The sequence below is a fragment of the Paramisgurnus dabryanus genome, chromosome 19 (assembly GCF_030506205.2).
Source record: "Paramisgurnus dabryanus chromosome 19, PD_genome_1.1, whole genome shotgun sequence".
NCBI classification, from domain to species: Eukaryota; Metazoa; Chordata; class Actinopteri; order Cypriniformes; family Cobitidae; genus Paramisgurnus; species Paramisgurnus dabryanus.
This window is the reverse complement of record NC_133355.1, coordinates 13,502,256-13,529,412: the sequence shown is the minus strand read 5'-3', so window position 1 is coordinate 13,529,412 and position 27,157 is coordinate 13,502,256. Positions and strand designations below refer to the sequence as shown.

At 38.9% G+C, this 27,157-nt stretch overlaps 2 protein-coding genes across 7 annotated transcripts in view; one reads left to right on the top strand and one right to left on the bottom strand.

The window, feature by feature from the left end:
* Positions 1 to 279: 279 nt before the first annotated feature.
* LOC135779481 (claspin) lies at positions 280 to 25,182 on the bottom strand. 3 transcript variants are annotated; one of them, XM_065290196.1, is made up of 24 exons: positions 24,519 to 25,182; positions 9,494 to 9,608; positions 9,038 to 9,387; positions 8,794 to 8,958; positions 8,629 to 8,685; positions 8,480 to 8,552; positions 8,299 to 8,401; positions 7,706 to 8,217; positions 7,441 to 7,629; positions 7,185 to 7,342; positions 5,223 to 5,410; positions 5,084 to 5,136; positions 4,753 to 4,937; positions 3,942 to 4,467; positions 3,786 to 3,840; positions 3,609 to 3,705; positions 3,394 to 3,500; positions 3,151 to 3,312; positions 2,637 to 2,758; positions 2,385 to 2,512; positions 2,187 to 2,313; positions 1,434 to 1,507; positions 912 to 1,073; positions 280 to 598 (listed from the first exon to the last, which is right to left on the bottom strand). In XM_065290196.1, exons 1-24 carry the CDS (start codon positions 24,540 to 24,542, stop codon positions 482 to 484), a joined length of 3,849 nt encoding a protein of 1,282 aa, XP_065146268.1. In that variant the 5' UTR covers positions 24,543 to 25,182; the 3' UTR covers positions 280 to 481. The 3 variants fall into 3 exon arrangements, with proteins under 3 accessions (XP_065146268.1, XP_065146276.1, XP_065146282.1); XM_065290204.1 differs by having other exon boundaries at positions 3,609 to 3,693; XM_065290210.1 differs by having other exon boundaries at positions 24,639 to 25,182.
* A 177-nt stretch (positions 25,183 to 25,359) lies between these two features.
* The window catches only part of ago4 (argonaute RISC component 4), a 19,011-nt gene continuing 17,213 nt past the window's right edge, over positions 25,360 to 27,157 (top strand). For all 4 annotated transcript variants that reach the window (XM_065290243.2, XM_065290235.2, XM_065290229.2 and 1 more), the window contains exon 1: positions 25,360 to 25,536. In XM_065290243.2, the coding sequence (XP_065146315.1) occupies positions 25,518 to 25,536 (19 nt within the window). In that variant the 5' untranslated portion in view covers positions 25,360 to 25,517. The remainder of the gene's footprint in view (positions 25,537 to 27,157) is intronic.

Below are 27,157 nucleotides of genomic sequence, written 5' to 3'. Positions count from 1 at the left end.
CTGAGGAGCTTAGAAGGGCCTGATTAAAAGCACTCTCATAATGAGTTACAGATACAAAAGAGGCAGGTCATGAGAGACTTGAGATTGCCAACCAATGATGCTCACACATTGGAAGGACTGAGATTAACTAAACCCTGTCCAAACAAAGAGTTTGAGCTTTTCAAAAGGAGAAACTCGTGGCCTGAGGGACTGTGTGCTAAGGACCACCCTTAACTTCCTTTAAAGTGATCCCATAACATCACCAGATGTTTTTTAAAAATTAACGATAATGTACCAGGCTCATTTAAAATACACTTTAATTTACAATTTATAAAAACAAATAAAATTACATCACTTCACAAATCACAATATTTACATGATAAAAATATAAAGCAAAGCCAAGGCAAACTTTAAAACATACAATCGTGGGATTTGGTATAAACAATAGAAAAGTTTGACATTGCATTAATTGCCAATAATACTGGTTATTGGAAACAAACTTTCAGTTCTCCAGATAGCTGAAAATACTTCGTGGTGGTCCTGCGGGTTTAAGGGAAGTCCCAGGACAAGGTCGCTTGGCGGCAGGGCCCAAGGAGTCCATAAGTCCTCTCTTCTTAATCTGTAGTACAATACAAGTTAATTGACTCATGTTTTAAGCCGATATATAAAACATTCATATATATTGTATTTTAATATACCATTATACAATAAAACATATGTATTGCTGAGACATTAACTGGTAGGCTCATAATTTAAATCAATCATCATGACTAGGGCTCCATCCTGTGGTAGCATTATTAACTGCAAGACAGGATGACCATAAAAGGATGAGAGGTGATTTAAAATAGTGGGTGGGGTTTGATGCAAATTTGATGACTATTGGTATCGTTTTAAAGAAGGGTCATAGAAACCCTTGTGATCAAACAACATACCTGTTTTTTGGGCCCATCTGATGTGGGGGTTGCTTTTTCCGGTGACAGTGTTTGGAAGAGGAAACCTCTTGAGTTACGAGGGGCCAAAGGGTTGCTGTCAGATATGCTGGCTAACTTCTGCAACATTGATCGAGGCTGACTGAGCAATGAGCCCCTTTTGACCTGGAGATATAAAACACAATAGATTCAAAATCTGTTAAAAGAATATCCTCTAAAGCAGGGGTGCTCCTGGACAGCCGGCGTTTCTGGAGTTTTGCACCAACCCTTATCAAACACACCTGATTCAACTAATCAAGGTCTTCCTAGAGAGACTAAACTTTCAGGCAGGTGTGTTGAGGGAAGTTTCAGCTAAACTCTGCAGGATACCGGCTCCCCAGAACTGAGTTTGGACATCCCTACACTAAAGCAATCTGAATAAATTACACTTCAATTCTAAAAACCAATGCAGCTTCTTAACAAGTAATTCATAAAGAAAGGAGGGTGAATGAAGAAGTTGTGCTAAGGAATGGCATGGGTACTGACCACAGGGGGTTCAAATGGTTTTCGGAACTGGTTTGCACTGGGAGCAACCTTCTCTTGAGGAACGGCTGGAGTATCTGTTATAAGGAAAGATAAACTTTAAACATGCTTTTGTAGTTATACTGGTGTGCTGAACATCCATAATAGGTCAAACAAGGGTTAGGGTTATGTACTGCTACAGCCCATTTAAAAAAAATTCTCATCATTAAAGGTGCGGTGTATTTATTTTAGCAGCATCTAGTGGTGAAGTGGAGAATTCAAACCAGCGACTCTGTCTACAGCTCCTTTCTTCCTTTCAAAACGCATAAAGAAGCTATGGTAGCCGCCAAAGGACATACATGTCATCTGAGACAACAGAGACGAAACACGCTCTGTAGAGTAGTTTGTCGATTTAGGGCTACTGTAGAAACATGGTGGTGCAAAATGGCAGCTTTAATGTAAGGGGACAAGCAGTGTATATAGATAAAACGGCTCATTACAAGGTATTAAAAATAGGTATGTTGCGTTGATGGAATTTTTCCACAGTGTGGGAAGGGCTTAAAAATACGCATACAGCATGTTTAAATGCATAAAAGTTCATTGTGTAAGGTCTTTAGACGCCACTGAAAATATAGTTATGTATATTATATTGCATTTCGGTCATGAGCTCCTCCTAAAAGTTACACACTGCACCTTTAAACACAAAGTTCGAGACTACACGGAAGCCTTGTACTTTTATGAATACTTAAGTAACAAAATTCATTTTTATATATTCACCTCTCTTTTGAAGGGTCTTGGCAGTGAACTTCTTGGCAAGCTTCATAAACTGACTATCCTCATCTCCAATCTTTTCTTCATCGTCATCTTCATCCACATCTTCCTCCTTTTTTGCGTGAGTTTTATTCTACGGACCAAGAAAATGTCAGTCACGTGAACATAATCATGAAACAGAAATGTATTTTTTGCAATGCATACCTGCTCTCTTATCCACTGCTCCCTCTCTAATCGCTCTTTGCGTCTTTGTAACTCCACTTGATCGATTTCTTCATCGTCCTCTTCCTCTTCTCCATTAAGATCCATTCCACCAAACTCAAAGTTATCATCTGGTCAAAGGAAAGTCACTTTTATAAACTAAAAAGCAGGTTTGCTGCAGCTCTTTAGACGGTTTGGTCACACAATAATATTGGTATCAGAATACTCTAAGACATGTGACCATGACAAGCTCACCAATGTTTTTCCAGCGGAACTGACGAGCTCGTCCAGGTCCGTCGGAGTGGAGATCACCATCAGCAAGGTAACGCTCCTGATACAGTCGCAGTTGTCTCTTATCATCATCTAACACATGCTTCCTGTTGAGAAAACAAATTGACCCTCAAATTCCTAATAATAGGATATTGTAAAGTTAACAATTTACACTAGAAGCAATTTAATTTATTAAGGTGTCTTAAGACTATATGTATAACACTTTTGAGTGTAACTCAAAATTATCAGCAGCACCTCCTAACTAAATGATTAGCCTGGCTCCCCCTTGTGCCATGTTTGTGTTACAACACCAATAAGTCTGGATTTTATAGTTAAATGCACAAGTGGCCATGCTTGCTCCATGTGCACTTAGCTACACTTACAAACCTACCTAACAAGAATTTCAGCTGTTTTGTCAGTTAGGGGAACAAATGCTTTCCTGTTCCACCAGCTACTAAAAAAAACAAAGGCGAAGGAGATGTGAGGAAATGTTACTTACATGTGAATTTTGTTAACTTGGTCCATCAGCTCCTCATCTGACGGAAGCTCCTCTTGTAGATCTTCCTCTTCATATTCATCACCACCTTCATCATCCTCATCCTCACTGCCTAAATCACTGCCTGACAGCTCTGCCTCTGAATCCACAAACTCTGCCAAACGCCTGTGACAACAATAACAGTCACTTTAACACTTCATCAATATTAAAACATTTGTAATCAGTTTAAAAAAATAAGATATCTACATTTTCTTTTTTCCAGGACGTTTTCCAAAGACTGCTTCTCTTTCCTCTTCCTCCTCCTCATTTTCAATGTCCTCCCCCTCAGCATCAGATTCATCCTCATTTTCCTCCTTTATTTAAAACACAAGTATGCTTTTTAACAGAAAAGTTGCATTGTTTAATGTTCAGATCTGCAAAAATAATATGCAGGAAAAATGAAAAATCCAATGAGCAAATACCTTCTCACTAAGACTGTCAACATCAGACATGAGTCGGAATTCACAGTCACCTTCCTCTTCCTCTTCTTCAATTATGTTTTTGCTCCTGTGCGTGCAGGTAAGAAATAAAGATTATAAAGCAATTATGTTTGGATTAAGTAAGTACTAAATCATATTAGGCTTAAAAGTCTGTCATACCGCTTTGTGTCTGAAGACTTTTCTGGACTGGAGACCGAGCGCATGGAAGAAGCAGCTAAAACACAAGATTAAACACTATTAGTTTACCATAAAAAACATCAAAAGATAAACACGTAAACACTGACCCTCCAGTAGGCATAACAAAACAAAACTTACATGGACTTCCTGTAAACTTCCCAGAACAGAGAGCCAGCAGCTGATCCATGTCTGTATCTGAACTGCCATTACTATCCCCTCTTTGCTCCTCCGGCTTCAAGACCTTGTTCTTCTCCTTTGGCCTGCCGGCTGGTTCTTCAGGCTGTGTGGTGAACGCTCCAGAGCATAGTCCCAGCAGCTCATCCTCTGTTCCAGGCTGTGATGCCCCTGGCTTGGTCTGCCCTGAGCTGAAACCCCCAGAACAGAGCCCTAGAAGCTCACCCATGTTAGCATCCATGGCGTTTTCATCCAGGCTGTCTAGTATAAGCTGCCGCTTGTGTGAGCGGCTGGGCGCACCGCGAGGACCAACGTTTAAGAAGCCATCGGCATCCAGGAGCTGAGAGTGGGTGTCCTCCTCCAACGAGAAGCGACACTGGGAGTCCCCAGCTGGAGGTAGGGCAGACTCGCTTGGAGATGAGGGTGCGTAAAGGTCTTGTGAGTCCTCCACAGGGAGAGAGAGGGAGGGCTCAGACAGTTTACCTGAGCTCTGAGGGATAAAGAATTGAAAGGAGAAGCTTTTAATAATTTTAAGAGCTTGTATAAATGTAAATGTGGGTGAAAACCAAACTAGTCATTTAATTTAATAGTTTTATTGATGCATCACGATGGTAATGTGAACGATAACGTCAATGATGCATAAAAACCAGGGCTGTCAAAATTAACACGTTAATAGCTTTCATTTTCATTTTAACGCCACTAATTTGATACACGTGAAACCTGAATTTTACAGACAAGGTCACAATCTTCACAATGTCAATGAAGAGTACCTCACCTTTGAAGCCGAGCCAAGAAAACTGGGTCTGAAAAGGCAAGGGGAAGGAGAGCGGAACGCACTGGCAGACAGACCCCTGCCTGGAGCTCTATTGACTGGCTGATATGAAGGAATCATTGAACCCATTAGCTCAAAGCTGCTGTTATGACTGCTGTCCTTAGCCATTGAAGAAGTATCATCCTCCTCTGTGAGGCAAACAGAAAACTTCATTATAATGTCAATAAACATTTAATTACAATTAAACATATTATTTATGCCAGAATAATGTAAGAGCAGCAAGTAAAATCCTTATGTAGGCAAAAGTGGAAGGGGAAGATCTATTTGCACTCACCAATTTTATTGTCAGTTTCTTGGCCAACTGGTCCTGATCTTCTCACACCATCACTAGACATAGACATTCAATAAGTATGGATAGGATTTGAGGTCAGAGCCTGCAACACACACACTTATGATTTAAAAAACACACACACCCTGTGCGGGAGCAGGAGTTGCCAGCAAAGAGCATCAGTGTCCCGTCAGTGTCTGCTGGGGTGGGAGAGGGACTTTTAAAGCCTGGGGAGGGGCATGTTTTCAGAGAAACTTTATCTTCACCTTCTTCCTTCTCTACAGCTTCATCTTCCTCATCTGCACTGCCATCCCCTAACAACTCATCAATACCCTGATAAAGAAAAAAGTTTATTTCAGCAGACATTTATGGATAACTACGCATGTTAGAGTCATCCTCAACAAAATGTTTCTAAAAGGGACATATGGTGCTTTTCTATTGCATATTACCCCACGGTTTAGGTCAGGTCAGCTCACCCCAATTTGACTTGGTTAGCCTTTCCATCGAGTTTAGTAACACTTCAGAGTGTGAGGGATTATAGGCGTGTCGTTATATTTGCGCTGCCTACTGCTGTGACATCATACAAGTGAGTGGTTGGAATCCCCATATATTCATTTATTTCTCAGTCCGCCACAAATTAAAATTGACCCCCACAATAATTTGTTGTTTATCACTTAACCTCTGTCTCACATGACAGCTTCTGTACAAACACCTGTGGCATCAGTCGGCGCACTCCGCTGAGCCTCATTTAAGTTGCATTTAAGCATATATGTGGATGTGGGCATCGCGAATGTGCCGCCACACACTGCAAGTCTGGAAAAAACCTGGTATGGTTTTCCTGGTTCTCAACCTGTGGATGTTTTTCCATCGGTAAACAGTAGTTGGGAACTTACAGCAAAGCACAGCTGATAACAGGTTTACTCAAGACGACGCAAGCTAGCATGAAGGTAAAGCTAATCTTTTACATTAAAGTGATGACACTGGTAGTGACGATTCTCTCAGACCAATCAGTGATCAACAGTGTTTTCACGTCATGTTTTGGTATCAGCTCGGGTCACTTGGAACCCCAACCGAGGTGGTACTAAAAAAAGTATAGAGTACAACGTACTGCACCCAGTGGAAAAGCACCCAAAATTTAACCGTGGGGTACTATGCAATGAAACAGCACCAATAGATATGTACAGAGAACAAGAAAACAAGACCAGCAAATCCATGATCACGGTTTTGTAATTTGTCCCCTCAGTTATATAAATCGTGCCCACAGATTAATAAACCGTACACACGAGTTAACAATCAGTGCTCTCAGATTTGTAAACCGTACCCTCAGGTTTTGCAATCCGTACCCACAAATTCATAAACCGTGCGCATGCTTTTGAAATCAGTCCCCATGGTTTTGTAGCCCCTCATTTTAGAAATTGCTTTGTTCCTTTTATTCATGCTTTCCACCCTTCTTATTCCTGTTGGATATTTTCAGGAATTAATGAAGTTTTTACTGTGTTAAGCTTGTTTTATGTACTTTCCTAACTTTAAACGTGCTTCTGTTGTACAAAATATTTAAATTAAATGCTAAATTAAACACATCATGCAATTTAAAAAGTTATGCAATTTTATATAATTATTTTAAGACTCTTTTGTTAATATGTTATTAAATAACTATGTAAAATTGCATTCAGCCAGAGACCAAATGAAAAAATCTGTGCATTTTTCGTATGGAATTGGTTTTTACCTACTCCTCTCGGAAAGTTGAGACAGTTACGTCATTCAACGCTATAATTTTTTAGAAAATATTTTTTTTTAAATGAAGTTTTAAACGCATTGTGTTCTTTACCATGGAGCTGTTGTCTTGCTTGGTGGACTAGAGATTTCTAAAATAAGGGCGGACTACAAATCAATGGGTACAGTTTGCAAAACGGAGTGAACAGTTTAATAATCTGTGAGTATTGGGTTATAAACTGAGGGGACGAATTACAAAACCATGATCACGGATTTGCAGGTCTTGTTTTCTTTTCTCCAAGGGGTGACCTGCCGGGCTTCGTAGATTTGTAGTAGAAATGTATAAAAAATAACTTTGGATTGATGCACATAATGTCTACAGTATTTCTGGTACCTCTTCATCCTCTGACTCAGTCATCTCAGCTTCCTCTTCCTCTACATCACAATCCTCGTTGTCAAGGCGATGCAGAGCAGCCTTGCGCTCCCTTTCTTCTTTCCTGCGGTTAGCCATGGCCTGCTGCAAACGAGACTTCAAAAGAACCAGTTTCTCACCTATGAAGAAAGAGCACACATTTATTGATTATCAATGTGTGTAAGGCAGAAACACATTTAAACGCCTTTCGTAAATCAGAGCATTGTCAGACATGTACCTGGTTTTGCTCTTGCAGGCTCCTCCTCTTCCTCATTGACAGTGACTGTAATGGATTCAGTGTGCAGTTTCTCCTCTCCAGAGGGTGCGCTGTCTTTTCTCACCACGCTAAGTTGCAATTTGCGCTCTCCTTTAGGACGGACAATGGGCTGGACGTGCTTCATAAACCGTTCCTGTAGTGCTTTCAGAGCTGCATCACACATATAACCATCAGTCATCAGGCGAGGGAATTAAATATGACAACCATCCGGTCTCTACAATCTCACCTGGGTTTTCCTGAGGCAGCTCCAGTTGAACAAAAGCCCCCTCATCTGCATGCAGTTTTGCTACTGGTGGAGGATCTAGACCAAGCTCTCTTAGCCTGGCCAGCTTATCCTTTCGAGGTTTTAGCACCTGAGGGGCAGGATCAGCTACTGCAGGCTGTCTAGAGTCCTCGGTCTGGATCCGCTCAGCCGAGATCTGTTGCCGTGCATGATCTACACGTTCGGCTTCTTCAATGGGAACGTTTTTCTCCTTGCCCACAAGCGTGGGGTCTTTAGTGCTTATATCAGGTTCTGTTTGAGATGATTGTTCATCGGTAGGAGCATCCTGGTGAGTGCTGGTAGTGGTATCTGTTAAGGAAAGAGATGTGGTGCATGACTGGTTGGTGGTAGCCACAGATGAGTCTGTTTGAGGATTTGAGTCCTGCTCAGGCAGGTGTTGGGAGGTCTTTGCTTGGTTTTGATCTGGAGGGAGTGATGCATTGGCCTCTAAAACACAAGCCTGGTATTTGGCAGACCTTGTGGACAGATAAAACAAATCTCTTGGTTATTTCCTCTGTATAAATGATAAAAAAAAGACAGCAATACCAAATACGTACTTAAGCAAAGCCATGGCAGGACCCTCTGGGCGAGGTCTTCTCCTGAAGAACTGATCAATAGTTTTAGGCTCTGGCATGTGATATGGTAGACCGACTACGGACTCTGCAAAGATATAAAAGACTTCAGTGCAAGTTTTAAGACAAGGAAAATATGTTACGCGGTTAGCAAATGTGAACAGACCTCGCACCAGCCTCTGACTCTCACTGTGAAGCTGTCTAATGGCTTCCTTGCTGGCTTTAGCAGCCTTCCTCTCCTAAGGACACAATATTTTTTAATAAATGCACAATAGATGAGCACCATAATAAATGTCACCATAATAAAAACTCCACCTTTCGATGTGGCTTGTTCTCTTGTTCTTCATCTCCACTGAACTCAGACATCTGAGGCTACGGATTTCAAATTAATTTAACAATCAGTGATTTAATGCTCCAAAAAGAGATTTTTAGGTACATTTTAGCATAGTTTGAATAATGACAATTGAATTCTGTCCTCACTTTGCGTTTTGCCTTCTTTTTTACAGCTGATCTGATGGCATTCAGAGACTCTTCATCATCTTCCTCTGAATGGTGTTCAGAATCGTCCTCCAGTTGTGCATCAAATAGATCAGAGTCTCCCAGCAGACATCCGCTATCATTAAGTATTTTGAGCGGGGCGACATCCTGTAACAGAAATATTGTTGGTAAATGTCTACAAAAAAGTTAAAACAGTCAATGCAAAATGTTCCCCTACAAAAAACACCTCTGTTTTGTCTTTCAGTCGTTTTACAAGGTCAGCGTTGCGTTTGACTTTTTCTTTGCGTCTTTGTGACTTCTCCCTCGTTTTCTTTGCTTCTTTAGGTTTGACTTGAACATCCTCCTCCTTCTCAGGCTCACTCGTTTCACTATCCATTGACATGCGTGATATTCTACTGCCTGGCTTCTTTTTGTTGTTCTTTGTATCTTTGTTTTTTGTCTCCTCATCGCTGGACTCTGACAGCACCAGAGCATTCGTCATTCCAGCTTCTTCCCGCTCTTCATCACTGTCGCTGTCCTGCAATGCCTTTCGGCAACGACCCTTGCGACTTACTGCAATATCATCGTCATCTGAATCTACAACATCCACAATATATTTAAGAAAGTTAACCATCAAGTGTCATACACTCAGTATGGGAATGAAAAAGATGATTAAACTGGAGTTACTCTAACCCACCCATACCTTGCTGATTTTCAATAGCCATGTTTGTGTCAGTCACAGGTTGGTCCATAGGTGAGCCCATTCCACTGTCCGAATCACTCTCAGCTAATCCTCCCTCAACAAGGGGATCAGCAGGCTATAAATGATAACATACATGACATTCATGGTTATGAAGCATTTAGGCATAATTAAATTGGGTATAGAGAACATTCATACACATTAATTTGGGCAGCCATGCAAGATATGTAAATATTGCCTTGGTGATCATAGCTGTAAAGTGCCACACAAAAAATATGGATCCAGCATACAATAGCCAATGTTAACTAATACGGTTTAATGCAATAAAGGAGTTACAACAAATAAGAAATTATTGTGTAGATAAAAATAAAATAAACCGCAATTCTTTATCAGGCCTGACAAGCCTGTCACTGCGGTCAAGCCAGCCGCCACTCCGAAAAAGACGGTCAAACTAGCCCCCCGTTTTTTTCTGTGTGCACATAAATGAGACATTACGGTAAACGCACGAGAGGAATGATTTCAAAATAAAAGTTTCTCACTTAATCTGCTGATATTTCTGTTGAATTATGTGTCTCTTTTAAGTCATTGCTAGGGTATTATGGGTGGTTGCTAGGCTGTTTTTCTTGCATTCTGTGTGGTTGCTAGGGTTCTATAAATGGTTGCTAGGCTGTTTTTGTTGCATTATGTGTCTGTTTTAAGTAATTGCTAGGGTATTATGGGTGGTTGCTAGGCTGTTTCTCTTGCATTCTGTGTGGTTGCTAGGGTTCTATAAGTGGTTGCTAGGGTGTTTCTGTTGCATTCTGTTTGGTTGCTAGGCTGTTTCTGTTGCATTCTGTGTCTGTTTTAAGTCATTGCTAGGGTGTTATGGGTGGTTGCTAGGCGGTCTCTCTTGCATTCTGTGTGGTTGTTAGGCTGTTGCTAAGGTTCTTTAAGTTGTTGCTAGGGTATTATGGGTGGTTGCTAGGTTGCTTCTCTTGCATTCTGTGTGGTTGCTAGGCTGTTACTAGGGTTTTATGCGTGGTTGCTAGGTTGTTATTGTTGCATTCTGGTTGATGCTGTGCTATTGTTAGGGCTTTTTAAGTGGTTGCTAGGGTATAGCTTTGGTTTTCTATGCGATTGCTAGACTGTTGCTAGGGTATTATGGGTGGTTGCTAGGCTGTTTCTATTGCATTCTGTGTGGTTGCTAGGGTTCTATAAGTGGTTGCTAGGCTGTTTCTGTTGCATTATGTGTCTGTTTTAAGTCATTGCTAGGGTATTATGGGTGGTTGCTAGGCGGTTTCTCTTGCATTCTGTGTGGTTGTTGGGTTCTATAAGTGGTTGCTAGGCTGTTTCTGTTGCATTATGTGTCTGTTTTAAGTCATTGCTAGGGTATTATGGGTGGTTGCTAGGCTGTTTCTGTAGCATTCTGTTTGGTTGCTAGGCTTTTTCTGTTGCATTCTGTGTCTGTTTTAAGTCATTGCTAGGGTATTATGGGTGGTTGCTAGGCGGTCTCTCTTGCATTCTGTTTGGTTGCTAGGCTGTTGCTAGGGTTCTTTAAATTGTTGCTAGGGTATTATGGGTGGTTGCTAGGTTGTTTCTCTTGCATTCTGTGTGGTTGCTAGGCTGTTACTAGGGTTTTATGTGTGGTTGCTAGGTTGTTTTTGTTGCATTCTGGTTGATGCTGTGCTATTGTTAGGGCTTTTTAAGTGGTTGCTAGGGTATAGCTTTGGTTTTCTATATGATTGCTAGACTGTTGCTAGGGTATATGGGTGGTTGCTAGTCTGTTTCTGTTGCATTCTGTGTCTGTTTAAGTCATTGCTAGGGTATTATTGGTGGCTGCTAGGCTGTTTCTATTGCATTCTGTGTCTGTTAAAAGTCATTGCTAGGGTATTATGGGTGGTTGCAGGGCTTTATCTGTTGCATTTTGCATGGTTGCTAGGCTGTTTCTATTGCATTCTGGGTCTGTTTTAATTCATTGCTAGGGTATTATGGGTGGTTGCTAGGCTATTCTGTTGCATTATGTGTCTGTTTAAGCCGTTGCTAGGGTATTATGGGTGGTTGCTATGATGTTTCTGTTACATTCTGTGTCTGTTTTAAATCATTGCTAGGCTATTTCTATTGCATTCTAAGTCATTGCTAGGGTATTGTGGGTGGTTGCTAGGCTGTTTCTATTGCATTCTGTGGCAGTTTAAAGTCATTGCTAGGGTATTATAGGTGGTTGCTAGGCTGTTTCTATTGCATTCTGTGTCTGTTTTAAATCGTAGCTAGGGATTTATGGGTGGTTGCTAGGCTGTTTCTGTTGCATTCTGTGTCTCTTTTAAATCATCGCTAGGGTATTGTGGTCGTTTGCTAGGCTATTTCTATTGCATTATGTGTGGTTGCTAGGCTGTTACTAAGGTTTTTTTAAATGGTTTTCTCTGTGATTGCTAGACTGTTGTTAGGCTATATGGGTGGTTGCTAGGCTGCTGTTCTGGCATTCTTTCTGGTTTCTAGGTTGTTGTTGTGGAATTCTGGTTGGTTGCTATGCTATTGCTCTTGTTTTCTGGGTGATTGCTAGACTGTTGTTAGGGTTTTATTGGTTATTGCTAGGCTGTTGTTGAGATATTATGGTGGATTACTATAAAGTTGCTAGCATATTAAGGGTGGTTGTTAGGCTGTTGCTGTGACATTCTATGTAGGGATGTGCATCGATGCATCGCGCTCCCATTAAAAAGACCTGTCTGAAATCGATTCTGAATCGTAAGGCTCCGATTCAGTGTTTCATGCACAGCTTGTGCATGTACTACGGCTCCGTGATCAGTAGGAAGTCCTTATCAATCTAAAATCACTACAAGTTTGACTCGTTTATAACGTGCATTTAAAAAAGCAACACTCGTCAAACACAATCATTTAAAATATTCTTTATTATCATGAAAATACCTGAAACAATCTGAAGAACAGCGATATAAATATTCCTTTAGACATTTCCTGGAATAGTGTTTGGTATACTACTTCTTCTGTGGCACAAATGGTGTTTCTAAGCGAGAGCGGCCCCTGGCTTTTGGATGTGCCTGCATTTCACCGTAATTCATTCAAATTCATTCATTGAGAAAACGCGCATTTGCCCGATTAATTGTCACAACCCTAATTCTATGTGATTGCTGGGCTGTTGCTAGGCTACGGTATTTAAATTGATTGCTAGGATATTATGTTTTCTTGGTGATTGCGACGTTGAGGCGGTGTCTTTCTAAATGATTGATAGGCCTTTGCTAGGGTATTTTAGGTGGTTTATTAAATTGCTAGGCTGTTCAGGGTAGTTAACACAGAACTGTTATGCATATAATAGAGAGTCAGTGAGTGAATGATTGGTAGTTGATACAGCATTATGGGTGGCTGTTAGTGTTACTAGATGCTGGGTTGTTCAGGGGATTGACAGAGCATTGCTATATAGTTGATAGGGTATTTAAATGAGAAGGCTCTAAAATATCCAACACATGCTGTATTTTTATATATTTAGTTAGATGTTAAAGGAACTACATGTTTCCAAAGAATCATTCCATCTCTGAATGATGGTACACCATCTCAGGTTGTCACTCATGCAGTATCAACACAGTCTGATATGCTGTTTTTAAAATAGACACCTCTAAGATGTCCTATACACTCTGTATTTTCTATACATTCAGTTAGATATTAAAAGAAAACTACCTGTTTCCACAGAATCATTCTACTTCTGAATGATAGTACACCATCTCAGGTTGTCACCCCTGCAGTTTCATCACAGTCTGATATGCTGTTTTTAAAATAGAGAGTTCGAAAATGTCCTATACATTCATTTAGACGTTAAAGGGAAACCACCTGTTTGCGCAGAATAATTTCACCTCAGAGTGACAGTATCCCACCTCAATGTGTCACTCACACAATATCAAGTCAATAATTTGCACAGAATAATTTCACTTCAGAGTGACAGTATCCTACCTCAAGGTGTCACAGACAACATATCAGACCAATCTGATATGGAGTTTGTAAAATACAGCTCTCCAACATAACTTAAATACATTAGTGTTGGGCGATATGCCCTATTTTCAGATCGTCCTATCGTCAGCCTGTGAGATCGGCGATACACGATATTATCGGGGGGGCGGGGCAGACGTTTACTCATTTTTTTATTTGTTAATTTTTTACTTTTACTTTTTTAACAAGTCACTTGATGGGTGGACAAAAAAAAACAAGAGCAACAGCGTCATGACCGCAACCTTCTTAAACCTGATGCCATTAATGCGAGCGCATCATTAAAACCCTATCATGATTACTTAACTGTAAAAACATGCATCTGCGCGCGCACACACACACACACACACACACGTGCGCGCACATACAAACAATTCAATGCATTGGTTTAGTGCTGTTGCAGAAGACTACACGTGTGAAGCAGTGGTGCTCTCATGAGGTGCCTTTTTAAACGCATCGGTCCAGCGGAACGCGATCATATCTTAAACACAATCATATATTAAACACGAGGGACGTGTTGCTACAACTCCTTGAAATGCATATCATAAACAGGATTAATACCTAGTGATCTGACTTCGGACAGAGCGCAGCTTTCAGCACGTACGCGAGAGTGAGAGAGAGGCGCTAATATGCAGCGGGTCTTATTTTAAACAAAAAGTAAAGTTTGCCTCAGCTCGCATGAAACGCATTAAACTGAACAAATACATAAGGATTACTACTTTAGTTTATGTTTAGACTTCGGACACACGCGAGAGCGCGTGCACGTGTGACAGAGAGAAGCGCAGCTGCTAATGACGGGGCGCGCTGGATTTAGTGGAAGAAGGAGACCAAGACGCGCGCATTAAGTGCAGGTACGTGCAAGAAGGAATTCTCTCTTTACAAGCTCTCCACGTAAAGTGAAGCCCACAAACCCTCATGTGAGGAAAAGCATGAATTGTGGGTGTTAATATAAAACTATGATGATAATAATAATAATAATAATAATAACCATTCGCCAACTATCGTCATGACTATCGCCATGAAAGCCTGCCATTGCCGATATGTCTGAAGATCGTCGATACACGATACTATCGTCTATCGGCACAACCCTAAAATACATATTTATTTCTATAAGATCAAATACTTGTTTATTTCTATAAGATCAAATACATGTGCAAAGGAAACTACCTGTTTGCACAGAATGATTTTACTTCAGAGTGACAGTGTACCACCCCAAGGTGTCACTCACAACATATCAGGCCAATCTGATATGGAGTTTGTAAAATACAGCTCTCTGAAATAACCTAAATACATGTTTATTTCTATTAAATCAAATAGATGTTTAAAGGAAACTATCTGTTTGCACAAAATAATTTCACTTCAGAGTGACAGTATACCACCTCAATATGTCACTCACACCGTATCAGGCCAATCTGATATGGAGTTTGTAAAATATAGCTCTCCAAAATAACCCAAATACACATTTATTTTTATAAGATCAAATAGATGTTTAAAGGAAACTACCTGTTTGCACAGAATAATTTCACTTCAGAGTGACAGTATACCACCTCATTGTGTCACTCACACTGTATCAGGCCAATCTGATGTAGAGTTTGTAAAATACAGCTCCCCAAAATAGCATAAATACTTGATTGTTTCTATAAGATAAAAGAGGTGCTTAAAGGAAACTACCTGTTTGCACAGAACTATTTTACCTCAGAGTGACAGTATACCACCTCAATGTGTCACTTACATTGTATCATGCCAATCTGATATAGAGTTTGTAAAATATAGCTCTCCAAAAAACCCAAATACAGGTTTATTTTTATAAGATCAAATAGATGTTTAAAGGAAACTATCTGTTTGCACAAAATAATTTCACTTCAGAGTGACAGTATACCACCTCAATATGTCACTCACACCGTATCAGGCCAATCTGATATGGAGTTTGTAAAATATAGCTCTCCAAAATAACCCAAACACACATTTATTTTTATAAGATCAAATAGATGTTTAAAGGAAACTACCTGTTTGCACATAATAATTTCACTTCAGAGTGACAGTATACCACCTCATTGTGTCACTCACACCGTATCAGGCCAATCTGATATAGAGTTTGTAAAATATAGCTCTCCAAAATAACCCAAACACACATTTATTTTTATAAGATCAAATAGATGTTTAAAGGAAACTATCTGTTTGCACAAAATAATTTCACTTCAGAGTGACAGTATACCACCTCAATATGTCACTCACACCGTATCAGGCCAATCTGATATAGAGTTTGTAAAATACAGCTCTCCAAAATAGCATAAATACTTGATTGTTTCTATAAGATAAAAGAGGTGCTTAAAGGAAACTACCTGTTTGCACAGAATTATTTTACCTCAGAGTGACGTTATACCACCTCAATGTGTCACTTACATTGTATCAGGCCAATCTGATATAGAGTTTGTAAAATATAGCTCTCCAAAAAACCCAAATACACGTTTATTTTAATAAGATCAAATAGATGTTTAAAGGAAACTACCTGTTTGCACAAAATAATTTCAATTCAGAGTGACAGTATACCACCTCAATATGTCACTCACACCGTATCAGGCCAATCTGATATGGAGTTTGTAAAATATAGCTCTCCAAAATAACCCAAATACACGTTTATTTTTATAAGATCAAATAGATGTTTAAAGGAAACTACCTGTTTGCACAGAATAATTTCACTTCAGAGTGACAGTATACCACCTCATTGTGTCACTCACACTGTATCAGGCCAATCTGATATAGAGTTTGTAAAATATAGCTCTCCAAAAAACCCAAATACATGTTTATTTTTATAAGATCAAATAGATGTTTAAAGGAAACTACCTGTTTGCACAAAATAATTTCACTTCAGAGTGACAGTATACCACCTCAATATGTCACTCACACCGTATCAGGCCAATCTGATATGGAGTTTGTAAAATATAGCTCTCCAAAATAACCCAAATACACATTTATTTTTATAAGATCAAATAGATGTTTAAAGGAAACTACCTGTTTGCACAGAATAATTTCACTTCAGAGTGACAGTATACCACCTCATTGTGTCACTTACATTGTATCAGGCCAATCTGATATAGAGTTTGTAAAATATAGCTCTCCAAAAAACCCAAATACACGTTTATTTTTATAAGATCAAATAGATGTTTAAAGGAAACTACCTGTTTGCACAAAATAATTTCACTTCAGAGTGACAGTATACCACCTCAATGTGTCACTCACACTGTATCAGGCCAATCTGATATAGAGTTTGTAAAATACAGCTCTCCAAAATAGCATAAATACACGTTTATTTTTATAAGATCAAATAGATGTTTAAATGAAACTACCTGTTTGCACAGAATAATTTCACTTCAGAGTGACAGTATACCATCTGAGGGTGTCACTCACACCGTAGCAGGCCAATCTGATATGGAGTTTGTAAAATACAGCTCTCCAAAATATCATAAATACTTGATTGTTTCTGTAAGATCAAATAGGTGCCTAATGGAAACTACCTGTTTGCACAGAATGATTTTACCTCAGAGTGACAGTATACCACCTTAATGTGTCACTCACACCGTATCAGGCCAATCTGATATGGAGTTTGTAAAATATAGCTCTCCAAAATAACCTAAATACACGTTTATTTCTATAAGATCAAATACCTGTTTAAAGGAAACTACCTGTTTGCACAAAATAATTTCACTTCAGAGTGACAGTATACCACCTTAATGTGTCACTCTCACCGTATCAGGCCAATCCGATATGGGGTTTGTAAAATACAGCTCTCCAAAATATCATAAATACTTGATTGTTTCTATAAGATCAAATAGGTGCCTAATGGAAACTACCTGTTTGCACGGAATGATTTTACCTCAGAGTGACAGTATACCATCTGAGGGTGTCACTTACACTGTATCAGGCCAATCTGATATAGAGTTTGTAAAATATAGCTCTCCAAAATAACCTAAATACATGTTTATTTCTATGAGATCATATAGGTGCTTAAAGGAAACTACCTGTTTGCACAGAATGATTTTACCTCAGAGTGACAGTATACCATCTGAGGGTGTCACTTACACCGTATCAGGCCAATCTGATATGCATTTTATAAAATATAGCTCTCCAAAATAACCTAAATACACATTTATTTCTATAAGATCAAATACCTGTTTAAAGGAAACTACCAGTTTGCATAAAATAATTTCACTTCAGAGGGACAGTATCCCATCTCAGGGTATCAGTCACAACATATCAGGACAATCTGATATAGAGTTTGTAATATACAGCTCTCCAAAATATCATAAATACTTGATTATTTCTATAAGATCAAATAGGTGCTTAAAGGAAACTACCTGTTTGCACAGAAAGATTTTACCTCAGAGTGACAGTATACCATCTGAGGGTGTCACTTACACTGTATCAGGCCAATCTGATATGGAGTTTGTAAAATATAGCTCTCCAAAATAGCATAATATTCAATTATTTCTATAAGATCAAATAGATGCTTAAAGGAAACTACCTGTTTGCACATAATAATTTCACTTTAGAGTGACAGTATATCACCTCAAGGTGTCACTCACACAATATCAAGACAATCTGATATGGAGTTAGTAAAATACAGCTCTCCAAAATAACCTAAATACATGTTTATTTCTATAAGATCAAATAGATTTTTAAAGGAAACTACCTGTTTGCAGAGAATAATTTCACTTCAGAATGACAGTATACCACCTCAAGGTGTCACTCACACAATATCAAGTCAATCTGATGCAGAGTTTTTAAAATACAATGTGTATTTAAATTCTTTTGAACAGCTGTATTTTACAAACTCCATATCAGATTGTCCTGATATGTTGTGAGTGATACCCTGAGATGGGATACTGTCCCTCTGAAGTGAAATTATTCCGTGCAAACAGGTAGTTTTCTTTAAGCATCTATTTGATCTTATAGAAATAATTGAGTATTATGCTATTTTGGAGAGCTGTAATTTACAAACTCCATATCAGATTGGCCTGATATGTTGTGAGTAACACCTTGAGGTGGTATACTGTCACTCTGAAGTGAAATCATTCTGTGCAAACAGGTAGTTTCCTTTAAGCACCTATTTTATCTATAGAAACAATGAAGTATTTATGATATTTTGGAGAGCTGTAATTTATAAACTTCATATCAGATTGGCCTGATTTTTGTGAGTGACACCTTGAGGTGGTATACTGTCACTCTGAAGTGAAATTATTTTGTGCAAACAGGTAGTTTCCTTTAAACAGGTATTTGATCTTTTAAAAATAAACATGTATTTAGGTTATTTCGGAGAGCTATATTTTACAAACTCCATATCAGATTGGCCTGATACGGTGTAAGTGACACCCTCAGATGGTATACTGTCACTCTGGGGTAAAATCATTCTGTGCAAACAGGTAGTTTCCTTTAAGCACCTATTTGATCTTTTAAAAATAAACATGTATTTAGGTTATTTTGGAGAGCTGTATCTTACAAACTCCATATCAGATTGGCCTGATACGGTGTGAGTGACACATTAAGGTGGTATACTGTCACTCTGAAGTGAAATTATTTTGTGCAAACAGGTAGTTTCCTTTAAACAGGTATTTGTTCTTATAGAAATAAAAATGTATTTAGGTTATTTTGGAGAGCTATAATTTACAAACTCCATGTCAGATTGGCCTGATACAGTGTAAGTGACACCTTCAGATGGTTTACCGTCACTCTGAGGTAAAATCATTCTGTGCAAACAAGTAGTTTCCTTTAAACAGGTATTTGTTTTTATAGAAATAAACATGTATTTAGGTTATTTTGGAGAGCTATATTTTACAAACTCCATATCAGATTGGCCTGATACAGTGTAAGTGACACCTTCAGATGGTTTACTGTCACTCTGAGGTAAAATCATTCTGTGCAAACAGGTAGTTTCCATTAAGCACCTATTTGATCTTATAGAAACAATTAAGTATTTATGATATTTTGGAGAGCTGTATTTTACAAACTCCATATCAGATTGACTTGATATTGTGTGAGTTACATATTAAGGTGGTATACTGTCACTCTGAAGTGAAATTATTCTGTGCAAACAGGTAGTTATCTTTAAACAGGTATTTGATCTTATAAAAATAAACGTGTATTTAGATTATTTTGGAGAACTGTATTTTACAAACTCCATATCAGATTGACCTGATACAATGTGAGTGACACATTGAGGTGGTATAATGTCACTCTGAGGTAAAATCATTCTGTGCAAACAGGTAGTTTCCTTTAAGCACCTATTTTATCTTATAGAAACAATCAAGTATTTATGATATTTTGGAGAGCTGTAATTTATAAACTCCATATCAGATTGGCCTGATATTTTGTGAGTGACACCTTGAGGTGGTATACTGTCACTCTGAAGTGAAATTATTCTGTGCAAACAGGTAGTTTCCTTTAAACAGGCATTTGTTCTTATAGAAATAAACATGTATTTAGGTTATTTTGGAGAGCTATATTTTACAAACTCCATATCAGATTGGCCTGATATGGTGTAAGTGACACCCTCAGATGGTATACTGTCACTCTGGGGTAAAATCATTCTGTGCAAACAGGTAGTTTCCTTTAAGCACCTATTTGATCTTATAAAAATAAACGTGTATTTGGGTTATTTTGGAGAACTGTATTTTACAAACTCCATATCAGATTGGCCTGATACAATGTGAGTGACACATTGAGGTGGTATACTGTCACTCTGAGGTAAAATCATTCTGTGCAAACAGGTAGTTTCCTTTAAGCACCTATTTTATCTTATAGAAACAATCAAGTATTTATGATATTTTGGAGAGCTGTAATTTATAAACTCCATATCAGATTGGCCTGATATTTTGTGAGTGACACCTTGAGGTGGTATACTGTCACTCTGAAGTGAAATTATTCTGTGCAAACAGGTAGTTTCCTTTAAACAGGTATTTGTTCTTATAGAAATAAACATGTATTTAGGTTATTTTGGAGAGCTGTATTTTACAAACTCCATATCAGATTGGCCTGATATTTTGTGAGTGACACCTTGAGGTGGTATACTGTCACTCTGAACTGAAATTATTCTCTGCAAACAGGTAGTTTCCTTTAAACAGGCATTTGTTCTTATAGAAATAAACATGTATTTAGGTTATTTTGGAGAGCTATATTTTACAAACTCCATATCAGATTGGCCTGATACGGTGTGAGTGACACCCTCAGATGGTATACTGTCACTCTGGGGTAAAATCATTCTGTGCAAACAGGTAGTTTCCTTTAAGCACCTATTTGATCTTATAAAAATAAACGTGTATTTGGGTTATTTTGGAAAACTGTATTTTACAAACTCCATATCAGATTGGCCTGAAATTTTGTGAGTGACACCTTGAGGTGGTATACTGTCACTCTGAAGTGAAATTATTGTGTGCAAACAGGTAGTTTCCTTTAAACAGGCATTTGTTCTTATAGAAATAAACATGTATTTAGGTTATTTTGGAGAGCTGTATTTTACAAACTCCATATCAGATTGGCCTGATACGGTGTGAGTGACACATTGAGTTGGTATACTGTCACTCTGAAGTGAAATTATTTTGTGCAAACAGGTAGTTTCCTTTAAACATCTATTTGATTTTATAGAAATAAACATGTATTTAGGTTATTTTGAAGAGCTATATTTTACAAACTCCATATCAGATTGGCCTGATACGGTGTAAGTGACACCCTCCGATGGTATACTGTCACTCTGGGGTAAAATCATTCTGTGAAAACAGGTAGTTTCCTTTAAGCACCTATTTGATCTTATAAAAATAAACGTGTATTTGGGTTATTTTGGAGAGCTATATTTTACAAACTCCATATCAGATTGGCCTGATACGGTGTAAGTGACACCCTTGGATGGTATACTGTCACTCTGAGGTAAAATCATTCTGTGCAAACAGGTAGTTTTCTTTTAATATCTAACTAAATGTATAGAAAATACAGAGTGTATAGGACATCTTAGAGGTGTCTATTTTAAAAACAGCATATCAGACTGTGATGATACTGCATGAGTGACAACCTGAGATGGTGTACCATCTTTCAGAGATGGAATGATTCTTTGGAAACAGGTAGTTCCTTTAACATCTAACTAAATATATAAAAATACAGCATGTGTTGGATATTTTAGAACCTTCTCATTTAAATACCATATCAACTATATAGCAATGCTCTGTCAATCCCCTGAAAAACCCAGCAACTAGTAACACTAACAGCCACCCATAATGCTGTAGCAACTACCTATCATTCACTCACTGACTCTCTATTATACGCATAACAGTTCTGTGTTAACTACCCTGAACAGCCTAGCAATTTTATAAACCACCTAAAATACCCTAGCAAAGGTCAACTTCGCAATCACCAAGAAATTATAACAATATCCTAGCAACCAATTTAAATACCGTAGCCTAGCAACAGCCCAGCAATCACATAGAATGTCACAGCAACAGCCTAACAACCACCCTTAATATGCTAGCAACTTCATAGTCATGCACCATAATATCTCAACAACAGCCTAGCAATAACCAATAAAACCCTATCAACAGTCTAGCAATTACCCAGAAAACAAGAGCAAGAGCATAGCAACCAACCAGAATTCCACAACAACAACTTAGCAACAACACAGAACCCCAGAGCAACAGCCTAGCAACCGCCATAATTCCCGAGCAACCACAAAGAATGCCAGAACAACAACCTAGCAACCACCCATATAGCTTAGCAACAGTCTAGCAATCACAGAGAAAACCAAAGCTATACCATAGCTACCATTTAAAAAACCTTAGTAACAGCGTAGCAACCACACATAATGCAATAGAAATAGCCTAGCAACCACCCATAATACCCTAGCAATGAATTAAAACAGACCCAGAATGCAACAAAAACAGCCTAGCAACCACCCATAAATCCCTAGCTACGATTTAAAACAGACACAGAATACAATAGAAACAACCTAGCAACCACCCACAATACCCTAGCAACGACTTAGAATGCAATAGAAATAGCCTAGCAACCACCCACAATACCCTAGCAATGATTTAAAACAGACACAGAATGCAACATAAACATCATAGCAACCACCCACAATACCCTAGCAATGATTTAAAACAGACACAGAATGCAACATAAACATCATAGCAACCACCCATAATACCCTAGCAACGACTTAAACAGACACATAATGCAACAGAAATAGCCTAGCAACCACCCATAATACCCTAGCAATGAATTAAAACAGACCCAGAATGCAATAGAAACAGCCTAGCAACCACACAGAATGCAAGAGAAACAGCCTAGCAACCACCCATAATACCCTAGCAATGACTTTTAACAGACACAGAATGCAATAGAAACAGCCTAGCAGCCACCAATAATACCCTAGCAACGACTTAAACAGACACAGAATGCAAAAGAAAAAGACTAGCAACCACCCATATACCCTAGCAACAGTCTAGCAATCGCATACAAAACCAAAGCTATACCCTAGCAACCACTTAAAAAGCCCTAGCAATACCATAGCAAGTAACCAGAATGCAACAAAAACAACCTAGGAACAACGCATACAACCCTAGTAACAGCCTAGCAACCACACAGAATGCAAGAGAGACCGCCTCGCAACCACTCATAATACCCTAGCAATGACTTTAAACAGACACAGAATGCAACAGAATCAGCCTAGCAACCAAACAGAATGCAACAGAAACAGCCTAGCAACCACTTATAGAACCCTAGCAACCACACAGAATGCAAGAGAAACAACCTAGCAACCACCCATAATACCCTAGCAATTACTTAAAACAGACACATAATGCAACAGAAACAGCCTAGCAACCATTTATAGAACCCTAGCAACCACACAGAATGCAAGAGAAACAGCCTGGCAACCACCCATAATACCCTAGCAATTACTTAAAACAGACACATAATGCAACATAAACAGCCAAACAACCAAACAGAATGCAACAGAAACAGCCTAGCAACCACTTATAGAACCCTAGCAACCACACAGAATGCAAGAGAAACAGCCTAGCAACCACCCATAATACCCTAGCAATTACTTAAAACAGACACATAATGCAACATAAACAGCCTAACAACCAAACAGAATGCAACAGAAACAGCCTAGCAACCACTTATAGAACCCTAGCAACCACACAGAATGCAAGAGAAACAGCCTAGCAACCACCCATAATACCCTAGCAATTACTTAAAACAGACACATAATGCAACATAAACAGCCTAACAACCAAACAGAATGCAACAGAAACAGCCTAGCAACCACTTATAGAACACTAGCAACCACACAGAATGCAAGAGAAACAGCCTAGCAACCACCCATAATACCCTAGCAATTACTTAAAACAGACACATAATGCAACATAAACAGCCTAACAACCAAACAGAATGCAACAGAAACAGCCTAGCAACCATTTATAGAACCCTAGCAACCACACAGAATGCAAGAGAAACAGCCTAGCAACCACCCATAATACCCTAGCAATTACTTAAAACAGACACATAATGCAACATAAACAGCCTAACAACCAAACAGAATGCAACAGAAACAGCCTAGCAACCACTTATAGAACCCTAGCAACCACACAGAATGCAAGAGAAACAGCCTAGCAACCAACCATAATACCCTAGCAATGCCTTATAACAGACACATAATGCAACAGAAATATCAGCAGATTTAGTGAGAAACTTTTATTTTGAAATCATTCCTCTCGTGCATTTACCGTAATGTCTCATTTATGTGCACACAGAAAAAAACGGGGGGCTAGTTTGACCGTCTTTTTCGGAGTGGCGGCTGGCTTGACTGCAGTAGCCTGTCGCTTACTACAAAACGACAGGGTGAATAACGTTAGCTAAGCTGGCTAGTGCAATGCAATGCTATATGAACTTATTCAAAATGACTTTCACCTATTTGGTAAAATAGCTATTAAGTTGTATATATTCAGCAAATGTAGCTGTTAATAAGAATAATTAAAGTTATTAACGATAACTTGTATGTCCATTGATACGTTACCCGCTCAAAGAGAAGAGAGCTCATCTTTTGTGTCGAGCTTTATCCGGTACAAAACCACATTAACAGCGGAAACAAATAACTCCAGAAACGAATAAACGTATAAAAACGCAATATTTATACGTGAAACCTCATGAGGTCCAAGCTTAAATTTTAGTTTTATAAGGCCAAAACGTACACATCCATCTCCCGCCCGATGGTAGGAAAGGAATTAAACTTCAACTCTTCGCGGGCTGCTCTAGAGCGCTTTTCTTTAACAGCCTGCGTCACTATTTTCGAGCTTAGCCATTGGATGCACAGTCGTTAGGCGCTCCTTAGCTGCGCTGATTGGTCAGGCTAAAACATCTAAAACGTGTCGGATTGGTCAAAGTTGACTGTAAATGGACAACAACAGAACTCCAGCAAACAAGACCAATTTTCATTGGGGGCAAGAAACATATGAGTGCACTTTGAATGAAAATGTACGTAAAAAAATAAATGACTTCTAAAAAAATACATGGCAATTATTTACGCTTTGCCAATCCACAATTAATTTCCTATAAGTCAATACACGTGCCAAATGTCACTTACAAATGAAATTGTGCACGTGCTGTAGGTCTGTCCTGAATTTAAAAAAAATCAGCTGAATAGTTCAATTTATCAACCTAGAAACGTTTATGCCACAAACTGCTCCTAAAAAAATTATTCAACACTCCACTTGACTGAGAGACTGTGGAACTGCGCGTGCGAGTACCTCACCGCCCAAACCTTTATCATTTTCCTTGTGTGTCGATGTGCGCGTCCACCAACCGAATTTCGCGTCCCCGCGCATGCGCACTTACAAATCCCACGGATCTGCTTTAAATCACTCAAAAGACAACGCAGCTAAAGTAGAGTGCTGCACATCTACGCATCCTTCCATTTCTTAAATTAGCCACGTTCAGCTTCGAGATACCGCCCCCAATTTCAGTGTCGGTACGGAGCCGCCAGGCCGGGACAGAGACGGAGAGAGAGCCCTCGGCCATGGAAGCGCTCGGACCCGGTAAGTGCTAAAAAATAAGCCGTGTGACAGCGTAGTGAGGGCCGATGCGCTGCCTCACCAAGGCCCGCGGCGGCGCGCTGTTTAGGCCTCGACGGAAAATGAAAACAATCACACTATCAGTCCGCGTCCGCTTGTCGAAACCGCACTAATGTCCCGAACCTGTTGATAATTACAACCTACTCGGGTAGCCTGACATATGTGATGCCTATAAATGCGTGTTTTTCAAAGGATGAGGGTTAAATGCCTCGCAGTGTTTATCGAGTCTAGTGCGGAAGACAGGACGGCATTGTGTACTGTTGGGGTATTTAACTACACGCATCTTCCGTGTCGTATTTTCACTCGACTGCCATTATGTTATCATTAAGAACGAATTTTTTTGTGGCGTTTTCGGTTGTTTATGAATCAACACATCGCTGTCAGAAATTAAAAACATGTTAATGTCGAACGAGATTAAAACAAACTGAATTTTCGCCCGCGGTTTGATTAAATCGCGCGCTGTTGTTGGTCATTGTTGGCGCATTGTATGACACCCATGTGCATTTGTTTATCTCAAATGTTGCCAAAGGATAATGGTTGACAGGACTTTACGCGCCTTTGTTATAGCTATCGACCGTGCCTGGCGTTTTCATTGGAAGAATGAACTCTGTTGACCTTTTGAAAAATGGACTTAGTATTGAACTTGTACGGTGAAATGCATATTGTTTAAGGCATGGTCATTTTATATGTAATCCGCTTTCACTTCTCTAAAGTATTGTGAGTAGTCTAGTCCTGGCACAAGTTGCCACAAAACTGATTTGGCACGCTCTCCCATTCATGTGTTTTCATGTTCCTTATCTGCCAGCCAAGCAGATCAGTGTTAATGCATCATTGCTTTTAAAGACATTTGACAACTCTTTTGTGTCTCTTCTCTCTCGCTCTCTCTCAGGCTATTTTTCATAACCTGCAGAGTTTCTGGGATTTTTATTATCATATTCAACTGTAAACTAAATAACGGTGCAAAAGATTTTGCTACAACATTGTCTGTCACAAAAGTCTTGCATAATTATTGTTCTATTTGCAGTTCGGCAATTGTGAAAAACTTCAAAAAGTGATCACATTTGGTTTGTACCGTTAAGCATTTGTCTAATTCTAAAACATCTGGCTGTGTATATTACATTTATTAGCTTTTAAATCATACAGGTGGTGAAAGTTTATTAATTTGTACCTTTTGTATACATGTTTCTGTTCTAATGACTAATACCTGATGGTAAGAAGTACAAATTAATCATCAAAATCAAAAGCAAATTATGACACATCAGTAACTGTACACGTTTCTTTACTGGGTAACTTTAGCCTCCCACAGATCTGAGAATATATTTATTAAGTGTCTTGTGCGTGATTACGTGTACCAACATCTGCTGGTTAATCTAGGTGACATGGGACTCACAGGATTTGTCATAAGTGTCATCAATTAGATCCAGCTGCCCGTCACTTTAATAAGCCTATCATGCCATTTATCCTGTTAGACTCATGGCTTGACACGTTTGCATGTGTCCCCATCATACATTAAATAAAATATTCAAGCCAAATTTAAAAAAAAATCTAAATATGATTAAGTAAACAATCCACAGCCCTTATTATT